This window comes from Neomonachus schauinslandi, chromosome 1 (genome assembly GCF_002201575.2).
Source record: "Neomonachus schauinslandi chromosome 1, ASM220157v2, whole genome shotgun sequence".
NCBI lineage: Eukaryota > Metazoa > Chordata > Mammalia > Carnivora > Phocidae > Neomonachus > Neomonachus schauinslandi.
Window position 1 is genome coordinate 127,097,324 of NC_058403.1, and position 26,255 is coordinate 127,123,578.

At 43.0% G+C, this 26,255-nt stretch overlaps 1 protein-coding gene across 1 annotated transcript in view; it reads left to right on the forward strand.

Annotated features, from left to right (window-relative positions):
- CPNE4 (copine 4) overlaps positions 1-26,255 on the forward strand; it is a 348,218-nt gene that overhangs the window by 164,048 nt on the left and 157,915 nt on the right. Inside the window, exon 2 of the mRNA XM_021678784.1 lies at positions 10,424-10,603. Coding sequence (XP_021534459.1) covers positions 10,424-10,603 — 180 coding nt within the window. The remainder of the gene's footprint in view (positions 1-10,423; positions 10,604-26,255) is intronic.

The window sequence follows — 26,255 nt, forward strand, 5'->3', positions numbered from 1 at the left end:
TGCAGTGAAGAGGATCCAGGTATATAATTAGTGACCATCAGATGGGCAACAGCCGGATTTGTCACCCAGCAGAGCCCGTGATGTAGGGGCTAAAGAAAGCCGTTTGGTCTAAACTGACTGTGGAAAGAGGGTCAGGGGCCTGTGGCACATATTGGAATCCACCCCAGCTTGAGAGGAAACTCATTTCTCTCTACTACTGTACCTATTTTCGTAACACTTTAATGCAAACTCCATAAATATGTCTTGTTGGATATTAATATATGTATTTCTGAGAAGAAAAGGAGGGTTTTAAAAGTTTGGAAAATACTAGAAGAGTTAACACATTTCTTTGCTGCCGAACTCAAGAGCCTTTAATATAAATCCTGCATGATGGCTTTCTAAGAAGAGGGTATAGTAGGCAGGGCTTTCAAAACGCCTTTGACTGAAGAATGCTTTATTTCCAGGAGGTGCCTGAAGAGCTAGTGTATTATAGCACATGCTTCAGGAATGCTGCTTTGAAGTATTCCCATTCAAGAGGCATTCAGTGATGTCCGACCGTGTGCCATCCCCTTAGCTGACCACTCGTATCTAGTGTGGTTCAAGGACCTCTTTGACTGATGCCAGTGTAGGGAGGCACCTGGGCCCGCCCATTTATTGGTGTGGCCTAGTTCCATAGTGTTGCCCCCTTCAGAGAGTTAGTTTTTTGGAATTTTGTTTTAGATGTTGTGGGGGATTAGTTCTCATTGATAAAACCACAAAAAAAGGCTGGGGCGCCTGGGGGACTCAGTCGGTTAAGCATCTGACTCTTGATTTCAGCTCAGGTCATGATCTCAGGGTGGTGAGATCGAGCCCCGCATCAGGCTCTGCCTGAACATGGAATCTGCTTAAGACTTTCTCTCTCCCTCTGCCTCTGCCCCTTTCCTACCCCACCCACACCCCCATACATGTGCTCTCTTTCTAACAACAACAACAAAAACACACCCCCACCACCCACCCACACACACACACACACACGCCTCCAAAAGCAAACAAACAAAGGCTGAATGTATATGAATTTTTTTGTGTGTTAAACTTTGATGCTAAACACCAGGCCCTGGATCCTGTAAGTTGTGCAGCTGCGTAGGAAGTCACGGAATAAGAAGTTTGATGTGGTGAGATGGAGCACTGCACTAGGAGTCAGAGAATCTAGCTGGATCCACAGCTCAACTGTTTTTCAGGTAGTTTGTAGCTTCATGAAATCTAAGAATGTCATTTTAATATCTATGGGCCTCAGCTTCCTCTGCTAAACGTCGAATCCCCAGAGTAGAAGAGGAATGACATACATGTGACACATTAGCCACTCCTACCTCCTCCTACACCCAGGGCAGATACTGCTAAGTGATCAATCTTCTCACTAAATGCAGGGATAGCCTCAGGTACCTTTGCAATACCACATTCCCACCAATCACTGAACTGAGAGCAGGTGAAAGTGGCTGCCATTTTCATACTGGATGAACTAAGGATCAGAGATCTGAGATTATTGCTATCAGCAACATATACTTCACGAGAAAAGCAAAGTGTCAAGGAGAGGTAAGCACCCCTGGGTTAATGAGGGGAGTGCCATGGGCAGAAGGCTGATGTGTTCTTCCCGACCCGGTGGCAACTGGAGAAGAGTCACTTGGAAAATGTGACTGATTCACAACTTGGACATTTGGGAATTGACTTACAAGCAGAATGGATATTGGTAATTCTAAAGGAGTTGGCAGGGGGAGGGAATTGGAACCCAGGGGGCTGACCCCCAGCTAGGGATAACCTCCTCTTGCTTCTTCCCTGCACATGGACACCTATTATGAGGAGGGTGGAGGCAGGCCTCGGTGAGTCCACCTGCACAGTGTGCTGGCTGGTGAGCATGTTGGACTTGGGATTTGTAAGCAGCACCCTGCAGATGAGTTTCTTTTCACGATTTCAAACATCAATTAATAAGAAAACTAAGGCTCTCCAGTCTTGGACGACCTTTCCAGAGGACTCCACAGCTGTGACAGAGAGATGAGATGGTGGGAACATCCTGTTAATAACCAACATCTGAGTGAAGTGCAAATTGCTTTACACTTGTGTGGGATTAGCCTCCAAGCTCCTGTCTGAGGAGGATCTGACAGTAGCTGCAACTTGGAGTGACCTGCAATCCAACACCTTCCCACTCCCCAGCCTGGCAGCCTCTGCCTGCTTTTAGCAGGCAGGCCTGAATTTTGTGAGGCAGTTTGATTGCTTGATATTTCTGTGCCAGCTTACAGCTGGAGTGGGAGGTAGAAGGCAATTGATTTAGGACTGGAAAACACCATTTATGTTATAGAATCTTCTTGTGTCCTCTTGGCTTAGAGCATCCAGATTTCTCCTGAGCCATTCTAAAGGAGCTCTGGCTAAGTGGGGGAAATTTGAAGAGAGAAATATAAAGGGGGGGGGGAGAAAATTTGAAGACTAGGAAAGGTGCATTGGACACTCAACAGTCACACTGAAAAGACTAGGGTCTGTCACCCGGCTGAGGGTGTTAAAGATTGTTTTTCTCTCAAAGAGCATTTGGAGTATTGAGTTTGGGAAGGGCACTTCTTAAAACCACTATGGTCAGAGGGTACCTAAATAGATTTGTTCTCTTCAAGAGAGATCCCAGGAAAGAGGTTCAGGGGAAATCCCAAGTGGCTCCATCACTTAATAGCTGGTGACTTTGGGCAAGTTAACTTCTTTGACCCTAAGTTTATTCATATGTAAAATAGTGGTAGTGATAATCTGTGGTTGTTGGGGTGACTAAGTGGAATAATATATATGAAGTGGGTAGGACAATGCCTAGTGCATACTAAGTACTCCGTAAATGTTCCTTATGACTGATTATTTGAACATGGTTGGGGAATAGGATATTGTGGCTAAGAGGAAGTTGCCACATGAATCCCATATGGATTACCACTTTTCAAAGTCCTAAAATATCATAGAATTCACTCATCATGAGCCACCAGACTGGACACAATTTCATCTCCCCTTAGGATACAGAAGACTTTTCCACGTTTTTGCAGTATCTTAGACCATTTTTAAGAGCATATCTGAATCAGAGTTCCAGCCAAAAAAAGAGTTGTTAATAAAGGAACCACTTAAAGCTGCATGGACAAAATTACGAGGGATGAGCAAGGGATGCTGAGATGCTCTGGGACCAGCAGTAGTAAAAAGCCACCACTATGCTTACTGGGCAGGCAGAAGTAGCAGTGTTACCAGAATCCAGTGAGAGCTAGAGCCTTGCAGGGAGGGATTCTAGGCGATCTGTAGGGGGTAGTGACATAGTCACTGTCAGAATTGCAACATGGGGCAGCAAGAGGGTAAGAAAAACACACAAGCCTCTCGTTCCTCCCACTTTATGATCTCCTACTGGTGCCTCCCATTGGCTGAAGGAGACAAGCTGGCAGAAAAACCCAAATGAAGCAATGCATGCAGGCCAGTTTCTTGGGACACAGAGCAGAGCAGAAAGATCTGGAGATGCAAAGGAGAATAACCACCACATTCACCAACTCTTGTTTCACAGATTGGGAGCACACCATTAAGGGAGTGCTCAGTTGCATAAGACACCCAAATAAACCAACCTATAATGTGGTTCTTTCACTAAGTCTTGATGTCCTATAGCAAAATGAGCAGCAGTCAAAATGGCAGTTTCCAAAAAAGTGGAAATGGACCAATACACAAAGTCTGATCCAGGGGCTGGGGTGTGACACGTGGAGTAGATCCCACAGTACTTTGTTTCCTGGTCTCTGTGTACCTCGGGGCTGAGCCATAACAGTTGGTAATATAATATTACTGGTTTTCAGACTTAACTATGTACACTGGTAGAGATTTTTAAACTACTGGGTAGTTTAGCCATACCATAGATTGGGTAGCTTGTGAACAATATAAATTTATTTCTCATAGTTCTGGAGGCTAGGAAGTCTAAGATCAAGGCACTGGCAAGTTCACTGCCTAGTGAGAGCCCTCTTTCTGATTCATAGACTGCCAGCTTCTCACCATGTCCTCACATGGTGGAAGGGGCAAGGGAGCTTTTGGGGATCTCTTTTATAAGGGCACTAATCCTACTCATGAGGGTTTCACTCTCATTGAATTAAAAATTCACTTCCTCAGGTCCACTAGCCACATTTCATGTGCCTAATAGCCACATCTGGCTAGTAGCTACCATACTGGACAGTGCAGATATAAAACATTTCCATCACAAGGGAAATTTCTATTATATAGCACTGATACCGTGACAAAACCCCCAAGCTAAGTAGGCTGGGGCTCAAGGCAATGAGATGTGGAGTAGAAATCAGAAAACTAAGCCATACAAACTGGGTTCTCACACTGGGGAAAAGGAACAGCTGTAGAGGACAAAGAGGTGTTCAGCTCAGGGAGACATATTTGTGACCCCTGCCAGTAGGCTGAGATTGAGTCAGGATTGGCTCAGGCTCTGGGTGGAGCCAGCAGTCTAGAGGGACTGGGGAGGGCAAACAAGGAAGAGGAAGACCCAGAACCCATCATTGTGACACCTGAGACCTCTCTGAAAGTGCTTATTTATAGAGTCATGCTCATCTTATTTACTTCTGAGCCATACTCCTAGGCAAGGTGATGTGGTTTTTACTGTCCACTCTGAATGGCACAAGCCTGGAGCCATGTCAGGTGGTGAAAGGAGGCAGGTTCATCTCCAGGGTGCCATAAATGGAACCTAGCTGACGCAAGAGCCCCTGTTAACTTGGGAGCCAGGTTAAGTGTATAGTAGGAAGATGAAGGGAGGGTTCAATTGGTAGTGAGAGAGACATTTGTAATCTTCAACTCCCTACTCAGTTTAATCTAGAGCATTTGGAGTTTTTACCGTGGTGGGTGAAGAGTGCCTGTTTGGAGATAAATCTGTGAGAGAAGCCAGGCTGGATGTTTCTTGAGAGAGGTAGAATGGTGTATTAGTTTATAAGGAGTGTTGTAACAAAGTACCACAGACTAGATTAAACAACAGAAATTTATTGTCTAACACTTCGGGAGGTTAAAGTCCAAGATCAAAGTGTTGCCAGAGTTTGTGTCCCTAAGGGCACTGGGGAGAATCTGTTCCTTGCCTGTGTCCTGGCTGCTGGTGATTTGCTGGTAACCTGTAGTGTTCCTTAGATTGTAAACACATCACTCTAATCTCTTCCTTCATGTTCAAATGGCATCTCCATGCATGTGTGTCTGTGTCCAAATTTCTTCTTTTGTAAAAGACCAGTCATATTTGATCAGGGTTTGCCCTACTGTAGGATGACTTCATCCTTATTTAACAAATTACTTCTGTAACGACTCTATTCCAAATAAAGTCACATTCTGAAGTACTGCAGCTTTAGGACTTCAACATATGAATTTTGAGGGATATTATTCAATCCATAACAAATTATATAGTAGAAAGAACTTATATTTTGGAGTCAGACAGACTGGGTCTGAGCCTTGCTTCTGCCACTGCTTTTCTGATGCAGTTTGATTTTATTATCTGCAAAATGAGGATGATAAATTTAATAGAATCATTTGTAAAGTGATAAATCAGTGATAAAATGAAGTACACTCTTATATCACCAGTTAAGAAAAAATGCTTCCAATTAAACAATGCCATATCATCAATTATAACATGCATTCCAAGTTTAAATACGTTACATTATGAAATAAAAGTATATTTTAAAATCAGTGAAGGTAGGGACGCCTGGGTGGCTCAGTCAGTTAAATGTCTGACTCGTGATATTGACTGAGGTCATGATCTCAGGGTCATGAGATCGAGCCCCGTATCAGGCTCAGAGCTGGGTAGTACTGGGTGTGGAGCCTGTTTAAGATTCTCTCTCTTCCGGGCGCCTGGGTGGCTCAGTTGGTTAAGCGACTGCCTTCGGCTCAGGTCATGATCCTGGAGTCTCGGGATCGAGTCCCGCATCGGACTCCCTGCTCAGCGGGGGGTCTGCTTCTCCCTCTGACCCTCCTCCCTCTCATGCTCTCTGTCTCCCATTCTCTCTCTCAAATAAATAAATAAAATCTTTAAAAAAAAAAAAAAGATTCTCTCTCTTCCTCTGCGCCCCCCCCCTCAAAAAAAATCATAAAATGAAATCAATGCAGGTAAAGACTGAAGATGACCTATAAAGTGCCTCCTGTGGAAAGGTAAGAAGGTGTGCAATTAGGTGCGTCATTTTTTTTGCATCCCTTCCTTTGCCTGAGCAGAAAAGTTGTCATCACCATTGGTCACCACCCAACTTGCCATCCATTTTGAGAAGGAATGAGATAATTTACTGGGCAGGGGTCAAAAGAATTCCCTAAGGAGGTACCTTTTATGAAGTGTGCTACTTCCACAAAATTTTTATGATTGCTTCAAATAGGAGGTATCTTCCAGAATTTCTCTGTAGGACCCCACTCTGTATTCCTATGTTGGCTCATAAGTACATTCATGTGGATGGTTCTGAGAACCAGATAGATAAGTTTCTCTATTTGTTTAGTTAGGGTGGGGGCAATGCTTGCATCTCTCTCGGGCCCATGATGTCTTTCTTCTCCAGTAGCTGTTATCTTTGGGATAAGGGCCTGTACTTCTCCAGAAACCTTAGACCACTCAGTGGCTGGCATCAGTTTGGGCTCCTGCCTTTACCTTCCCCCACTAATAATATCACATTGTTTAACCTTCACAGCTCCCACCTCTTTTCCAGCCCTTGGAACCCCAAGGGGGCAGACAGCCATTCTGTGCAGAATCTTGAACTGTTTTGTTTTGTTTTTTTAAGATTTATTTATTTATTTGAGAGAGAGAGAGAGGGAGGGGCAAAGGGAGAGAAAGAATCTTAAGCAGGCTCCATGCTCAGGTGCCCTTTGAACTGTTTCTTGATGACATACTGACTTTGTCCCTGCACAATCCAGTCTCTATGGGCAGTGTTCAGGACCCCCATTCTATCCCTAATATGCCCAGTGGACAAACCAGATCTACAGAGGCACAACCACAACGTCACTCACTGACTTCCCCCCCTACTTCCACATTTTACATTTGTCATCTGGCTTATGCATTACTACGAGCAACAGGGTTTAGGTGGGAAAGCTTCAAATCTGCATGACTAGCATAAATGTGAAACACAGACTTAGGAGCTTGACTACCTAGGGTTCAAATCCTACCTCTTTCTTGCAAGCTGTGTGAAATTAGGAAAGTTATAGGGTCTTTTTACCTCCCGGTAAGAGGGGATAATAATAGTACTCACTTCATAATGTTGTCATAAGGATGAAAAGAGAATGCCTGTCAAATTATCTGAACAGATACTTCATCAAAGGAGATATACAGATGGCAAATAAGCATATAAAAAGATGTTGAACATCATTAATTATTAGGAAAATGCAAATTAACATCACAATGAGATACCACTACACACCTATTAGAATATTGAAAGTTAAACATAATGTGTATTTCAATCCTAGGTATTTACCAAAAAAAAGAAATATATGTCCATACAAATGCTTGTACATGAATAGTTAATGGCAGTTTTATGTGTAATAGCCAAACTGGAAAAAGATGAATGACTCATGCACATAACAATGAATAAATCTCAGAATAATTATACTTGAATGAAAGAATAAAGACAAAAAGACTATATACTGTATACTATAAGTTTATAGAGGATACAAACTGATCTATTATGACAGAAAGTGGATCAGTGGTTTCTTGGGAATGGGGTGGGGAGGGAGGGGTAAGAGGAAGGAGTTACAGAGGGGCATGAAGAAATTTGGAGGGGCAATGGCTATGTTCACTATCTTGATTGTGGTCATGATTTCACAAGTATGTACATATGTCAGAATTTATTGAATTGCATAATTTAAATAGATGTGACTTATTACATGTCAATTATACCTGGATAATGCATTTTTTAAGTAAGTGCCTATGACAGAGCAGGCTTTTTTTTTTTTAAAGATTTTATTTATATATTTGAGAGAGAGAATGAGATAGAGAGCATGAGAGGGGGGAGGGTCAGAGAGAGAGGCAGACTCCCCGCTGAGCAGGGAGCCCGACGCGGGACTCGATCCCGGGACTCCAGAGCCGAAGTGACCTGAGCCGAAGACAGTCACTTGACCAACTGAGCCACCCAGGCGCCCCAGAGCAGGCTTTTTATTAGTGTTGTATTATACACTTTAATATCATACTCAAAAATGTTTTAGATGAAATTCCGGCAAACCACAAGAGACTTAAAAAAAAAAAAAGATTTATTTATTTATTTTGAGAGAGAGTGAGAGAGTGAGCATGGGGAAGAGCGAAGAAGGGGAGAGGGAGAGAGAGAATCTCAAGCAGACTCCCTGCTGAGCATGGAACCCTTCACAGGGCTCTATCTCCTGACCCTGAGATCATGACTTGAGCTGAAACCAAGAGTCAGATGCTCAACTGACTGAGCCACCCAGGCACCCCAAACCATAAGAGACTCTGAACTACAGAGAATAAACTGAGGGCTGCTGGAGGGGAGCCAGGTGGGGGGATGGGGTAAATGGGTGATGGGCATTAAGAAGAGCACATATTGGGATGAGTGCTGTGTTTTATGTAAGTGATAAATCACTAAATTCTACTCCCGAAACCAATACTACACTATATGTTAACTAACTTGAATTTAAATTTTAAAAATGTAAAATTCAGTTCAAATAGAAGCTAAGCCTTCAGGAGAAGCCAGAAGAGTCAAATAACCATTGGTCTGAACAATAGCTTATTGTAAAATGCTAATCAACAGTAGGTTGGGATTTGGTTTTCTGTCTGTTGGACAGGGACCTAACCAGAATCATATTCTCCTCCTCACAACCTGTATTGTCCATCCCCTCAGGAGTAGCAGGTGATGTTTGTTACAGGACAACTCTCTCACACATATGGCCCATAGAGACGGTTGGGCCAGGGACAAAACACTGAATGCAAGAATGTCAAGGGACTCTGCAGCAAGAATTTTTTCTTTGCTGGATAACATGTATGTGCATGATATGGTTAAAGACAGTCTTCCCTTCAGTTTTTGAGAGAATGTTTCTCTGTACTCTAATGAAAGTGCAGGAAATGTTTTTCCCAGTTTGTGCTAATGAACAACATTTGGGAAGTAGCCAATAGACAATGTTTCTATCTGAAAGCCAAAAGTACATGTAGGCTCCAGTTGATTTGTAAAATATGAGTAATGGATATCCCCAGTTAGGAGCCACTGTAAGATCTTGGGTGAGCTATAATTTGGGTTAGCTGTCATTAAGATCTTGGGTTAGCTTTCCAGAATATAAATAGTGTTGTAAATGGTGTTTTGACATGTGACAGACATAGAAGAAAAGAACCTTAGTGGTAAGGGTACCAGTAAAAACAGATGGCATGCCCAGAGAGTTTCATCTAAAGGGCTAAACTCTTTATAGAGGGACCCTTTCTGGGGGCATGGGCAGGGATAAGGGAGCCAACAAAGAATGGTGATTAAGGATAGCAACAGCAGAAAGTCATTACCACCCCATGGTCTGAAGAGTCTAGAGAAAGAGGGGGCATTGTGTTACCAGAACCCGCAAAAGCTCCCTCTGTGGAAGGGAGTCTACTAGCAGGCTCTGTGTGTGCAGAGGCATGGTACTGCTGCCAGTACTTCTCTATCTTCCCACCATCTGATCTCCTGCTAAGTCCTCCCTTTGGCTGATTCAAACCAGAACCTAGAGGGCAAGGAAGTCCAGGGAATTCCATCCATAGAGGTCAGCCGCCAGGGTCAAGAGTAGGGTGGAGAGTAGGAGATATGGATCTGAGAGAGGGGGGCAAATGGAGAGTTATTATCACAGAAAGCAAGGGGAGTCATAACTCATGGACTGTTAGAGCAGGAAGGGGCTTTTCATCTTCCAATCCTCGAATCTTCATTTTGTTGCTGAGGAAACTGAGGCCCAGGGAATTGAAATGACTGAGTAACCATTATAAACCCAATAAAAGAAAAGCCGTAGTTGAGACCAAAGGCAGTCATTTTCATCCCCATTCTCATGGCCTTTCCACTTCATTATGCTAGGAATCAGGTGTTGCAAAACTCATGTTAGAGTAGGGTTGGCTAAAATGGGGTGCCTACAAGGTCTTTTGCCATTACTGTGCCCATCAGACATCACTAATCTATTACAGATTTCTTTCCTCCCGAGCCCAGATGTGCTTTCAGACTCCTTTTCATCCTAACGCTCCAGGTAGTCACTAATAATTGATCCGTGTTGTTGCCTTATTACCTAACAATAGAACATGCTCTAAATCTTTAAATGCAAAGCTTCAGATTATTCTGAAAGATTTCCCACCTTGAAACGTGGCTCATGCTCTGAGGGTGCCTCCTTGCAGGCTTTCAAACAGCTAGCTCTGGTGACTCAATGGAGGGCATTTATGGTTTGGAAGCAGGGAAGCACCATAAGATTATTTCACCTAAAGGGTAATAATAAGAAGCCCTAATCCCTGGTGGGGTTTTCTCTTCTTCTCTCCTTGCAGGTTGACAGAACAGAAGTGATTCGCACCTGCATAAACCCAGTGTATTCAAAACTGTTCACTGTGGACTTTTACTTTGAAGAGGTGCAGCGTCTGCGGTTTGAAGTTCATGACATCAGCAGCAACCACAATGGGCTGAAGGAGGCTGACTTCCTGGGTGGCATGGAGTGCACACTTGGCCAGGTGGGTCCACAGAGGTCCTTTCCCACTCCTTGCCTCCTTGAGGCCTCTCTTCCTCCCCTTTTTCCTCTCTCCTAGCATTCTTTCTCCTTTGGTTTTATTTTTCCTTTACATGTAGCATTTTATGAGTTCCCATACACTGTCATATCCATTATTGCTAACAGTTATATTTACATAAGGATGATGTGGCAAATATGGGAAGACCTACTTACTTTGCAAAATTAACCATTTTCTCTTCTGAATTCCTTCATTGTGTCAGTTATTTCACAACTTTATTGAGCATTTACTACACTCTGTGTGTGCTACAGTCTTATTCTGTTACATTATAAATTTCTATCTCCCAAATCAACTATGAGAACCCTCATACAGAGAGTATTGCTCAGTTACATGTATTCCAAGCTTCTGGTACCAGAAATAGCCCAAGAGAGGAGCTAAATAGGTATTTGGTGAATGAATAAATGCTTTTACTTAATCCTTACAATGATGTGAAATAAACATCATGATTATATCAATTTATCATTGAGAAAACTAAGACTCAGAATGGTTAAGCCTAAAGCCACAGACTAATAAGTAGCAGAACTAGAACTCAAACCAAGTTAGCTCCACTCCAAACCCCATAATTCTTCTTCATGACACCTTTCCTTTTTCCTTCCCTTACTGCTGTACCCAGAACTTTAGTAGGTGCTGAGGAAAGATCTAAATGAAGAAATAGTCCCTATGCCCAAGAAGTGGACATTGTAATTGGAGAAGGCACACTATATGTACCTAAAATAGATAATGCAATTTAAGCCATAATGAGATAGAATGTCCTGGGCTTATTTCATAGGGTGTGGGCCTTCAGGAAGGGAGAGCTTCCTGCTAGGTAGAATCAAAGAAGGTATTATGGATTCAAACTTGGAAAAAAAAAAAAAAAATATATATATATATATAGTCCACAAATTGAAAAAGGAAGAGGAAGGACTTTCAAGTAAGAAATCAATATAAACAAGGCATAGAGGTCAGAACAACCATGGCAGGGGTAAGGGGCAGAGGAGAGCAGGTTCATTGAATCAAGGTCCGATGCTGATTTACTGCAAAACCAGTGAAGCTTGAACTTCAGAGCCCCTCACTTGGGTAGACTGCTTCCAAAGCTCTGTGTTACATTTTTATTTGTAGTCTTACACTTTTTTCTCAAAGGATTCCAAATTATATAAACCTCAAGCCCCATAAAACCTGCATCAATCCCATGCAGAGACAAGGGTCTGGTTTAGGGATTAGTAAGAAAGAGCCTGCCTGGCAAAAAGATGACAAGCATGCATGTCTGTTTGTTTTTACCATGCCTCATGTCACTTATCACTAACTTTTCCCATGTGAGCACTGAGTGACAAAACAGACAATGTCCTCAGATACCTTTTTCAGCAGATATAGTGATTACTTTCATTAGATTGTTCTTTGTTCTTTTAATGAAAGCCAAAAGCCTAATGTAGAAGGATGGTGAGGGGAGGCAGAGAAGGAATCTGGGATTTTCTCCATCAATATAATCTCTCTCATGACTTTTGAAAATAGTTGATGGCAGATAGTGCAAGTGCCAGGTACAATGCCTAATAGGTAATAGGCATTCAGTGAATGAATGGTGGATTTGAGGTAGAATTCTGTAATGTATAAATAAAGTAAGGTGATTAAAGTGGCATCTCTCATAGATATAAATGAGCCACTCCAAGATTCTCTTTTAGAGGGCGCCTGAGTGGCTCAGTTGGTTAAGTGACTGCCTTCGGCTCAGGTCATGATCCCAGAGTCCTGGGATCGAGTCCCACATCGGGCTCCCCCTTCTCTGTGGGGAGCCTGCTTCTCCCTCTGCCTCTGCCTGCCACTCCCCCTGCTTGTGCTCACTCTCTCTCTCTCTCTCTCTGTGTCAAATAAATAAATAAAATCTTTAAAAAAAAAAGATTCTCTTTTAGATTACAGACATCCCCTCATGTATAAAAGTTATATTCTGCCCTAAGAAACAAATGTAGATCCATGTAGGAGTCATGTGAATCAAAGATCTTTTCCATCAAAAGATTGATCATTTTGTCCTTGTGAATGACCCTCAAACTTGCATCTTTAGTCTCTCACAACCCTCATCTTTCCAACGGGCAGTAAGTCCTTGACCCTCTACTTTGTGCCAGGCGTTGTGCTGGAGGTCAATCGTTAATGTTGAGCCAAAAACATTGTCCCTACCTTCAAGCAGCTCACAGTCTAGTTGTGGATAAATATGGGAAGCAAATAATTAATTAAATTACACAAACAATTAAATTACTGTAATTATTGTTAGGGAGAAGTGTGGAATAGGAGAGCAAAGACTGAGAGAATGTTGTCAGGTGGAGAGGCGATCAAAGAAGGATTCCGAAGGGAAGTGACATTTACACCAAGACTTGGAGAGTGAGTGCATCAGGTGAGAAGAAGGAGGAAACACGTTCCATGCAGATGAGAAAATTATATACAAAGACTGTGGATTCAGGAAGAAGTTTGGCATATGGTACATAGTATCTTCATTTGGGTTTCCCAAGAAGCTAACTCTGAGACAGGAAGTCAAAGGAGGTGAAGGAGATGCCATAGCAGAATGAGAAAGTAAGACAGGAAAAGGAAGGCAGCCTGTAAGAGTGTTGTCAAGCCAGCTACCACTGTGGCCTACTGGAACTTAATTCTGCTGGGGAAATTCTGGAAGCCAGTATAGAGCAAACACCACAGAGTTATCTTACCCCAGAGATGATGGAACTTGGGTATTTATATACTTGGGGTATATAGTTCATCAGTCATTGAGGGCCATTTCCAGGGTTGATTGAACATCAATCCCCCAGTATTTCTGGCTTATTGCATGGGCAGCAGTGCAGGCTCCAAGTAGCCCAAGAAGCTTACAAGCAAAGAAATACAGGCACTGGTGGTCAGAAGTTAGTGATGTGCACTGAAGTCATAGGCCCCGGGAAATGAGCAGGGCATTGACAGCATCTGTGACACAGAAGCTCTCAGCTGCCTACCCAATAGCCAATCACTCCACTCTTTAGCCATTAGGCCCTGATCATTTTCAGATCATTTTCTATCATCTGTCCGTGTAGAAAATAGCCCTATCTCTAGCTCAGGGGTGAGTCCTGAGTAATCTCAGCTAATCATATGAATCCCATTCCCTTTTGCCAGAGATTGGTTTAGGGGTGGGCTTGTGGCCAGTTCTAATCAGTAAGACATGACAGTTTTTCTTGGAAAGCTGTTCTAGCCTAAAAGAGAGAGAGAGAGACATCCACATATGAAGAAAGAGTTGTCTGCCTGTGATTGCTGGAACCACTGTAGCCGCTTTGTAGCAAGGGTGAGGATGAGAGCAACCCTAAGGTGAAGTCAGAGCCAGAAGAGGTGGAGGCACTGGCTGACATACTGCACCTGGAGCCCACCCTATCTGTGGACTCCTTATCATGAGATAATAAAGTGTCCTATTGTTAAAGTTGTTTGGGGTAGGGTTTTCCATTCCTTGAGCTAAAAGCATCATGATTGATATAGAGCATACCAATGAAAGCATATCAGTGAAAAATGGATGGACTTTCTGGAGTGGGGTGAAGAAAGGGAAACTGGGGGAGTGCATTGGCTTAATTTTTTTAAGCCCTCAAGATGAGGAATATATGGAAATGAGCACTGAGCGTAAGATTACAAATAGTACTTTCTAAATATATCTTGATACTTTTGAAAGAGCTTCCATACTGACCATTTCATTTGATCCTCTTGACAATGCTGGGAAGACAGGTGGCATCATCTGCATTTTATAGTTGAGAAACTGAGGATCAGAAAGATTTAGTGTCCTGACAGAGCCAATACCAGAAGTCAAGATCTTTTGGTCCCCAATCCAAAGCTCTTTCTTCTGCCATGATTTAAAGAAGGATAATGGGGAAAGGCCACATGTTCTGAGATCTCTTTCAATGTCTGGCTTAGGTGAAGCAAATGAGAAACAAGTCAAACTTGTTCAGTGTAGCCCTAAGCCATGTTTCCCAAGCCACACTGCTTTCCCACCCCACCCAGGTGACACACTAGCCTCTCTGGGTATCTTGTATATTCATGGGCAACCACCCTTTTATATTATCAGCCATATGATAGGTATGATTGACTTTTCCATACTTATGGGGTGGGCACTAATTTGCTGAAATCAATCAGATTATCCCATTTTTGTGGCCACAGTGATTAGTTCAGTGAAGGTATATAACTAATCAGAGAGTGAAATGTAAATACATATTTGCTAGAGCCTTCTGAGAAAGATAAGGTGAGCCTGTAAGGTCTGGAAATAGTACTCTTCAAAGGGAGAACATGGTGCTGCTGGTGGAGGAAAAGGAAGGGTGATAACATGACAAAATGTGGGTGAAAAGGAAAGAGGCTGGCACCTCGAAGGGAAGAACAGAGAAATAGAAATCAGGTCATATTACTTGCATACTAGATGGTGTCCTGTCTGAAGCCAGTCGTTCCTGGGAATTTTGGCCAATAGCTTCCCTTTATTATTTAAATCATTATGGGCTAATTCTTTTTGCCACTTGCAACATGGAGTTCTAAGTAATCAAGTCATATTCCGTAGAACCTCTTCTCTAGGCCGTAGTGACCTAAAACCCATCTCCTCTTCACTCATTTAGTAACTTCCTTGAGAAGTTCCTTTTTCTATCATTTCTTTCTTAATTAACATTTATTTTTATACATATCATCTGGGCCACCAGCTAGATTACAAGTTTCTTAGGGCAGAGGCCATAATCGGTACTTCATGTCTAATGCAACACCATGCTTTATATATCACACATGCTCAAGCCACATTTATTGATTAGCTTATTTTGAAAATTTTAGATCAGTATGAACTTTTATTTTAAGATGGTAAGTTCCATTCAATCACGTATTCATATATCAACAAGCATTTAGCAAGTGCCCCAGTAGGTGCTAGAGACACAAAAATGAAAAAGACAGAGGCCTGTCCCCAGAAGAGCTTAAAATTAGCTGGGAGACACAGACTGGTAAATAAATAATTAAAATGCATGTTACTTTGTGCTACAACAGAGATGCGTTCCAGGGGCTACAGGGGAAAGACTTACCTCTACCTAGAGGGAATCAGGGGGGTCTCATAAGAAAGATGACTCTGGACCTGAATCTCAAAGGGTGAGTAGGAATTCGCCAGCAGAGAAAAAAAATAAGGACTCTGGGCAAAATGACCAGGACACACAAAGGCATGGCAGCACAAGAATAACAAAGAACTCCTAAGTGACTCAACACGGCCAGATGGTCAGGGAAGGGTGGAAAACAGATAGGGAAGGCTGGAGAGGAGAAGAAGAGCCAGACCAGGAGGATTTAAGTGCCTTTCTCTAAAGTTTGGAGAGCTTGGATGTGCTGCACTGGAGGTCCTGAAGGGTTTTGACTAGGGGGAGAACAAGATTGGATGTGTGTATCAGAAAGATCACTTTCAGCGTTCCTGTGAAGTCTGGGTGGGAGGGAGTGGATGTGGAGCCAGGGAAACCAGTGAGGAAGCTCATGCCATAAGAGAAAGAGATGAGAAGGGCAGTGGTGATGAAAGTTGAGGAGGCCCAGGAAAGAGTTTGGCCAAGAGCAGCATCAGCAAGCCTTGGTGTGCAGGTAGCTGGCTGTGGTTACTGGAGGAGTAATTTGCCTCTCTTTCAGGAGAATCAGATTGAGTTGTGGAGTGGGGAATAAAATGTGCTGGCATGTTAAGCCCTTGATGGCTGTGGAGAATCCAGAGGAGGTTGCCAGTTGGCACCCAACCACATGGATCTGGAACTGATACAAATTTGAGAGTGGACTCGCTATAGCACAGGTAGCCTGAAAGTTGGTGAGATCCCTCAAAGAGACTGTTTGTTTTTATTTTTAGAAGGAAATTCATTGAACATTCCATATGTGAACAAATCGTAAAGGATTTTTTTTTATTATTATGTTCAGTTAGCCAACATATAGTGCATCATTAGTGCAGAGGACCATAGGAGAAGGGAGGGAAAACTGAATGGGAAGAAATCAGAGAGGGAGACAAACCATGAGAGACTCTCGACTCCAGGAAACAAACTGAGGGTTACAGAAGGGAGGGGGCTGGGAGGATGGGGTAATCGGGTGATGGGTGTTAAGGAGGGCACGTGTCGTGATGAGCACTGGGTGTTATATGCAACTAATGAACCGTAAAGGATTTTTTAAAAAACTGTTGAGTATGTGAGGACTTCACTCCACAATCTTTCCGATAAAAGAACTTGATGTTAAATTTTGGTGTGAATGGGAGCTTTCTCTTTTTTCTAAACTGTTCTCTCTAGGTATGATCCAGCAAAAAAACAAACAAACAAACAAAAACCCACCACAAAACACAAAAAGACCAAAAAACATTAGTACTTTCCTTCTTCATCACTTCAGTGGTTCAAGATTTTTTTTCCTTGTACTGCTTAGTTAGGCAGGGAAATGGCTGGATCCAGGAGCTGCTGAGCTGCTGGAGGAATGGCACATTCGGGGTCTGAAGCACTGTTTCATAATGCTTAAATGCACCTGCTGTGGAGCCTCATGGGCTAGAGTCAAATCCCAGCTCAGCTGCTCTCAAGTTGTATGTCCACAGGCAAATTCTTGCAGCCACTTAAGCCTCAGCCTCTTCATATGCAAAGTAGAGATAATAATAGAGCTGGCCTCAAGAAATATTGTGAGGATCAAGTGAGAAAACACATATAAGGTGCTTAGCAGAGTCCCCAGCACAGAAAGAGCATTCAGGATATGGAAGCTGTGATTCAGGATGTGAGAATCTAGGAAATGATGGGGAAGAATCAACATATCTAGGGGCAAGCTTTGTTTTAGGAGTGAAGGTGGAAGCGAAAAGGGTGAAAACATCATGACAGAACACCCATGTTCTGGGCAATTAGTAAAACCAAACTTAGGATTTTGCCTCAAGTTTGTTGAAAACTATTTAGTCAAAGGAGTCAGTGTATGTGTGATGTGTGTAATATTTACTTTACTCAGACTATTCTTAAATAAAATTGGTTTCAACTCAGATCTCTGAAATAATTGGAGATAGGTATTCCAATTCCTGTCTTAGCACAACTAAGGCCCAGAAGGAGAGATAAAGTGACATCCCAAAACCCATGCTGGAAGTCACACATTCAGAGCTGTCTCCTCAAGGCCGTCTACAGGTACTTGCCCTGTCCATGTGAGTTGGCCACATTCTCACTCTGCCATGTGAAACAGAGGGACTCGTGGCTTATAGGAAAGGAAACTAGCAGCCCTCAGCATGCTAGAATCTGGCATTGGCCATGAAGTTGAGGATAAGCACAGCCAGTGACTTAGCACTGACCAGTAATGCCAAATGAAGGATCATGTCCTCCAAGAGCACTCCAGGCAGAACTGTGTGTTCTCAGCCCATGGATGAGGGGGGCAAATCACAGAGATGCAGGGTGCCGAGAAGGCTGTGTACTCCTTCTGGGTGAGCTTGGAGACCGTCCTTGGATTTCTGTTGGCGGAAAGGAGGCCAGGAGCTAAGCCCCTCTCCTGCTGCACCCAATAGAGGGCATGCCAAGGAGAGCTGAGATGATCCCTCACCATCTAGAACAGCAAGCAGACCTTCTTTTTTTTTTTTTTTTAAGATTTTATTTATTTATTTGACAGAGAGAAACACAGCGAGAGAGGGAACACAGGCAGGGGGAATGGGAGAGGGAGAAGTAGGCTTCCTGCCGAGCAGGGAGCCCGATGTGGGGCTCGAACCCAGGACCCTGGGATCATGACCTGAGCCGAAGGCAGATGCTTAATGACTGAGCCACCCAGGCGCCCCAAGCAGACCTTCTTTAATGTGGTGCCTTCACTTTCTTTCATTGCTTACTAACTAGTCCAGTCATCCTTGAAGTCTTCCACTTCTTCATGCACCAAATGCAGTGGGGACACTGAGTCAGAAATAACGAGAACAGTAAATGTAGCACAGTTAACTTTCTCGATGTACTTGTATTTACCAGTCACTGGGCTGGGCATTTGCTATACTGCACTTAAGTTAATCAGCTGGACATCCCTGGGAAGTAGGCACTACCATTATCCTCATTTACATTTGAGGAAACACACTGAATAAAGCTGGGGAACTTACTTAAGGCCACACAGCTAGTAAATGGTGTAGCTGGAACTCAAATGCAGATCTGTTTGGCTCCAAAGCCCCTCATAGCTCGTCACTAACTAGTATAAATTGGAGTGTAGTATCTATTAATGCAAAGCCAAGTCAGAGTTGACCTTGCTAAGATTTTATTTGGGTTATTTTTAAGTTTGTTTGTTTGTCTTATGCGAAGCTGATAGGAATCCTCTTGCAAAAAAGAAAAACCGCCTTGGTCATTTTTCCTCCAAGTTTGCATACTGAATTTACTCTAAATACAGCATGGTTTCTTAAATAGTATCAATGCCTCAATCTCCCAAAACCAGAACCTTATAAACTTGATGACTGTGGATCCCAGGTGATGAGGATGCTGCTGGTCAGCGGCCACAGTTTGAGAACCACCCCCCCCAGAATCTTGGGGGAGGAATGCTAATAAGTCTTGGGCACTGAATTACTAGTTTGAATTATGAAAGAACTAACATTCGGGGCAATTATCTGGAGAAATTAAGAAGGACAAAGAAGACATCTAGAGAGCAGGAAAAAAAGTTGCTTCATAAAGTTTACAGTCTCACAAAGGATCATGTACAGCAATTTGGAATTTACATTCTTGGTGAAGATCTTAACTCCCCTCCACTAAGTATAATTCAATGGACCTATTAGCCAGGCTGTTGGTTCCTTTCCTGACACAGGTGAATGTTAGGATTACATCAACCATGGTGGCCCCTGAAAGGACTGGCAGACCACAAGCTGTCAGTGGTCAATGGGAATTTGGTCTCAGGTGGGTTGGACCCAATTGGTTGACACTGGGGGTATGACGATGCCGAGGGTGCTATCCAAACTCAATGTAGTGCTCACATTGAGATTCCACAGTTTGATATTTTGTTGTGTAACATCTAATATCCTCGTGGCATAAAATTGATGGCCCAGGGAAGTCAAATTTATATGTTACAGCAAGCAACTCATTTCCCTTCTGCTTCTCACGTGAAAAGTTTTCCCTAACTTTGCAGAATTACTGCAAGCAGAAGCTACACGAGTGATAAATGAGGTCATAAATAAATACCATCATCTCATCTATGCTGGACTGGCTGAGAAGTCCCAGGAAGTGGTCTCCCCATGCTGACTGTCTGTTCTACAGAGGCAGGTGGGATTCACATAGGGTGATGGTGGGTAAGCAAGCCCTCTGTTCTCCAAGGAAAATAAAATTAATTCTTGCCTTTTTCTTTGCTGTTTTTGCCAGGCAAGTAATCTCCTTAAATTCAGATCCTAGGAAAATCCTTCTGCTTTCTCTGGAGTCTTCCTTTTGTACTTTTACATTTCCTTTATGGTGCCCTACCCTGGAATCTGAGCCCTAGGTCCTGGACCTGTCACCAACTCTTTGTGTCATATTGGGCAGTTTGCTGAGCCTCTTGGTGATGTGGTGACTTCATCTATAAAGGGAAGGTTTTGTATTGATTAATCTCTAAATTCCTTCCAGTTCTAATTGTCAGTGATTCTTATTCATCTCTTTCTTCCCCTTGTCTCTGAACGTAAGCATCCCTTCCTGCATTCTCATCTCTCTTCAGGACAGTCTCTGTCCCCTTCCACCCTGCCCCCAGACCCTTCTCACATCATCTGTTAGCATGAAGTGTTTCCCTCATGCTAAGTCAGAGATATCGTTCAGCCACAGATTGTGTTCCTACCTAAGTGCCCTGCAGGAAAGCATCTCCTCATGTCTACTTAATTTCAAAGATAGTTTTTAAAAGATATATCTAGTGGCAATTAAAATGGGCCTGTGTTTACGAGCCCTGTTCCATATATTGACAGTAATATGGTACTTCTACTGGCTCCAAATGAGTAAGGGGAGAAGAACAAGAGATCTGGAACTGAGTGAGAATTTGTAAGAACTGATGTGTCACTGCTGAAAGCAACTCTAGGTGTTTGTCCTGGTCCCAACTCTTTAAGCCAGGCTGGTGTGGGGTGCTCAGCCCCCAGCCCACCCCACCAGTTTCCCCTGGGCCTGTTTCCCCACACAGGGAGCCACATAAGCCAACCAAGTTGAAGGCCACCTGGGACCTCTACCACAGCACCCACTCTTGCATGTTTCCAGCCAACTTTGATTCCAATCCTTTTCACTCCCAACTAGAACGAATGACCTACAGAAATCCAAGCTGAACCCTGTCTCCATGGTGTTTACAATGCTCTCCCTACCATCTGGCCCTTGCCCTTCCCCTATAAAATTTGTCTTGCTGTACCTTCTTACTTACCAGCACCTAAGTGCCTTAAATAAAAATGTCCTGTACTTGTCTCAGCCCTGAAGCAGGAGGCACTATAGCACATGAACTGCATTATCAATATGCCAAACAGCCAATTTGCTGAAGTCAAATTACCAAAAATCTGATTCACCAAATAATACATAGCACAAATATTCTTTGGTAAATATTTTTATTTACCAAAACTGAGGTCTTCAAACTAATTATGAAGTGTGCTACCATTATTTTAAAACTTGTGAAGATTTCTGCTTTTTTTTTCCATTTAGGCTACTTAGGAAATTTAGTTACTGATTATCATAAACTTTTCTGAATATCAAATGTAAACATAAGAAGACTGAATTCTCTTTTGTCTTCTCTGCCGAAGGTGAGAAAAAATTTGGTACTAGCTCTTAAAGTACCCATTTCTTCCCAGGCCAAAACACTAGGAAAATATATTTTTAAATGACAGCAATGATGACAGGGAGATGGGATTATGGGTGATTTTTAGTGTCACCTCCATGTTTTTCTATATTTTCTAAAAGGAAAATGTATCACCTCTATAATCAGAAAAAAAACCAATAAATGTTAGTAAAAACGTCAGAGTAAGGCCTATTTACTGACTCCAAAGAACTCAAATTCATGTAGGGGAATATGACCCATAAGTATTATATAGATCAACTTCTGAAAAACTTTAGAATGTATAAGGAATTCTACTTTGGGAAGTGTGAGGGCAAGGTTTTGGGGCAAGGTATTGGCTGAGGCTGTGCTCTCTGTCAGGTTTTTGAGAGAGCATTCTGTAGATGCTGCAAGTAAAGCCTTAGTTCCCACCCCCCACCCCATTGCCCAGGGAGGAAGGTTGGCTTGGGTAATCTGATTCTGATCTTTTGTAATACCATTTTTGATTACAGGAGAGACCATGGAGGGCTTGAAGCACTAATAAGGAATAAGTTCAGGATGCATCACTGGAACTGCCAAGAGGTTCTGACATTCCCCCAAAGCCTAGAATCTCCAGTTCAAGTCTAATTTAGGAAAGAGAATATTTTTATTTTGAATTAGCCTGATAAAGTTTAAGGGGAGAAGAAACAGTAACTGCTTGGGTTACAAAATCATTTCCAGGAGTCTTGGTTTCAGATTCAAGGACAAAATGAGGCCGGTATGAATTCATTAACTTTGTTTTGGATGGAATATGAGCCTTTGGGGCTTCTCCATACACGAGGGCAGGTCAGGTGAGGCCGTGAGTGCACTGATTCATGTGCTTCACCCACCCTTCCTTGGCATGCCCACAGGAGACTGAGATCAGCACATATTCCCAAACCAGTTATTAGAAACAAGGGAGCAGAATTCCTCCAAACCTCTCTCTCCCCAGTGAGAATCAAACCCAGAAAATGAATATTACAGTAAATTTGCAGACAGAACTCCAGTAGAATCAGCAAAGCTTGAAACGGGGAGGAAAACAAAAGCAATGTTGAGTCTAGCCAGATCAGTGTGCTCCTAGCCTCTGCTTAACTACTTCCAAGGAGGGGGAATTCATCCTTACATATCAGGTATCCTGATAACCTTAGGGTAACTTATGACTGCATTTGCCCCAGGCCATCCTAGTTTTTAACTATTGTCGTGATTTAATTGTTAACACTGTCCCCTTTCATTTTCAAAAGTGTGTCAGTTTAGACAATAGAGTTTATGGTGCCTTTATGATAACAAATCGCTTTCATAGCTAACATTTACTAAGTGCTGATCATGTGCCAGGCATTCCTGAGCTCGGTGCTCTTGACCTTAGCACCATCATCATTGTTAATATCATCACAGGGCCAAGATTACACACGTGTCCTAAGGGGCAAAGTCAAGATTTTGGATTCACATTCAGAGTACTCAACAGTTCCTCCCGTACCCCTAAGCTACACTACCTCTGGGCTTCCATTTGACAAACTCAGGAAGAAGAAGATCCATATCCCTTTACAGACCTCCCAAATCTTCCTGCTGACTTTCTCATAAGCGGTCAGTTGCAAGGAGGAGACTGATATTCTGGGGGCCTTTTATATCCCAGGTATCGTGTTACGTGAGGCCAGGATCTTCCCCACTTGATAGATCAAGAACTAGGCTGGAAGATCTCAACTAATTCATCCAAGATCATGCTGACAGCAAGTTGTGGAGCTAAGATTCACACCTGAGTTGATCTGATTTCAGTACTTTCCTTCCCATTATACCACATTGCCTACCACACTGCATTCAATTTCTACAACCCTTTGCAGATTGGAAAAAGTGGATTAACAATTCTCCCTAAATATTATCACCATAAGACTGCTAACCAAGGTCAAGAAGGAAGCAACCTTTTTCACAAGTTGATGAATTGACTCCTATATCTAAACAGTCTCTTTCTCCCAGCTCAGGAAGACCTGTGACATCCATGTGCAAATAGGCACCCTACTCGTGAGTATTTATCTGAAATACTCCTGGACCAAAGGGTCTGAGCGACTTGTAGCGTTTAGGCCTTATCCTTCCCTTGGCATGGACCTATTGTTCATATACCAATTAAGGATAACAATCAGATTTAAATAACTGGTATGTATTCATTCATGTGTTCGTTCATTCATTCATTCATTCATTATTCATTTACTCAATGAATAATGCACTTAATGCTAGCAGTGATCATTTAAAAGCTTATATACATTTATTCCCTCATCCAAATAATTATGAATCATTCATTCATTTACTGGCCGCTCACTGCATGCCAGATACTCTTCTAGACACTAGGGCATCAGCTGTGAACAAAGGGAACAAAGCTCCATTCTCATGGAGCCTATCTATTCCTACATAATATAATAACAGACAGTAATAGTACTATGAAGGAAAACCCAATAGGATAAGGAATAGAGAGTGGTAGCAACGGTGCGGATGCTAATTTAGATAGGAGAGTCAGGGAGGGCCATTTCTGAGCAGAGGCCAGAATGATGTGTGGGTATAAGCCATGTAAAGAAATCTAGAAAAGTGTTGCAGGCAGAGAGCAGAGCAATTGTTCTTATATAGTACTGCCAGACCCTACGCTGAAAACTTTGCACGCATTATCTCATTTAATCCTCAGAAATCCCTGAGGGGAATGTGTCATTATTTCCTCATTTTCTGTTAACCTCCTGAACCTTGAAGTAACTTGCTTAAGTGCACACCACTTTTAAGTGCAGGAGCCGTGAATTGAACCCAGGCCTCCTGACTCCCAGACAATATCCCCACTACAACTACTGAGCAGTTGTGTGCCTTGGCCAGTCTGCCACACTTGCCTGCACTTTTTTTTTTTAAGTAGGCGCCATGCCCAGTGTGGAGCCTAGTGCAGGGCCTGAACTCACGACCCTGAGATCAAGACCTAAGCTGAGATCAAGAGTCGGACTCAACCGACTAAGCCACCCAGGTGCCCCTGCCTAAACTTTTAATGCAAGATTGAGAGAATGACTGATCCCTAAGAAACATCTGCAAAGCCTGCCTCATCCCTCTGATTTTGTATCTGATTCTGGTCCTTTGTAATGCTTTTGATTACAGAGGAGACCCGAGAGGGTTTGGCGCACTACTAACCAGCAAGTTCAGGACGCCCATGGGTCCACAAGGATGGGGAGTTTAAATCTTTGTGTCCCCAGGTGCACCAGATATTGAACTGTAACAACTTCTAGAGGCTTTTACTCCCGAGACCCTCCCTCAGCTCTGTTGCAGGGCCCACATCTCTGGCTCCTCCTCCAGACATGCAACAACTTTTTCCATGTGATATCCTTGTAAACCAAGCAAGAGGGCGCCTGGGTGGCTCAGTCGGTTGAGCGTCTGCCTTCAGCTCAGGTCGTGACCTCAGAGTCCTGGGATCGAGTCCCCGTCAGGCTCCCTACTCAGCGGGGAGTCTGCTTCTCCATCTACCCTTCCACCCTGCTCGTGATCTTTCTCTCTCTCAAATTAATAAATTTTTTTAAAAAGCAAGATTTTGCATCCCTCCACCCAATTATTTGTAGGGAATGGTTTCATTGTTTTTCTGTACATAAAGGCAAGACAAGCCATTTTTAAAACTACTCAGAAATACACAAAAATACTAAAATCATCCTTCATCGCAACATTGAGAGATAGCTAGTAAACATTCTGGTGCATATTCTTCCAAATTTTTTCTATGTATGCACAAACATACAGTTCTTTTTTTAAATAACCATTTGGTCATTTATACATGCCTTTTGTTGCTTGCTTTTTTCTCATAAAAATATATCATGAACACCTTTCCATGTTAATGTATATATTTCTACATCATCTATTTTAAGGGCTACACAGTATTCCATGATAGCAAAAATCATGTAAGGTGTCCCATATGGTGGGTATTAAGACTGTTTCTGGTTTTCCACAATTATAAACAACACTTGAATGAGCATTGTATTATATATATCTTCATGCCCTCTGATACTGATTTTTTTAGACTAAATTAATAACTGTGGAATATTCGGGCACGCATTTTAAGGTCCTTGATACAAATGGCCAGGTATGTGTGTAGAAACATGGCAGTGACTGCCACTGCCCCGTACAGCCCACAAAGGTATTCTTTTTCATGCGTCCTCCATAACACCTCCCACTTTTAATCTTGTTCCTTTTGAAGCCTCAAACAGCACAGGGAAAAGAAGGCCACTGCCCTAAACTGGATGTCACCCCCTGTAGAGGCTCCCTAGCCCCAACCCGAGCAGGGAGGACACAGAGGAGTGTGACCCCTCAGCTCCCTCATGGTCCTGGAGGTGGGGCCCCCACAGGGTTTGTCCAGAGGCTACAGGTAGAATGAGGAAAGGAGACATCACCCTGAGTCTCAGCCTGGGAAGGTTGCCTTACTCTCAGACTGTATCCTTTCTCTCCTTCATAGATCCCCCAGCAGCTCCTGCCCTCCCATTTCTCATCCACACACTGGAGACTCCCAGCTCAGGCCTCTCCCTTGAAGCCCAGACTCATGTGTTCAACCCTATCTAGATAGTAATTCCACTCAGATGACTCACAGACATCTCAGACTCCACAGCTCCAACCAAGTTCACCACCTCCTTTTGCTCTCCCTGCCCCTCCTCCACTGTGCCCCACTCAGGGAATGGCACCTCCATCCTCCCAGATGGGGAGACCCCAAACCTGGGAGTCTTCCCTCGTGCCACTCACTCTCTGTGCCCCACAGCCTTCCCATCAATTAATCACAAATCCCCATCAATTCAGTGTGTTAAGTATCTTTATTATCCACCCCCTTCTCTGTCTACTGCCACGACCCCTGTCTAAGCCAGTTAATGACTATAATTATCTCTATGTGGGGATTGATAGGATAGGAGAGCAAAGAGGAGAAAGGAACGTTTTCTAAGCACCAGTACTT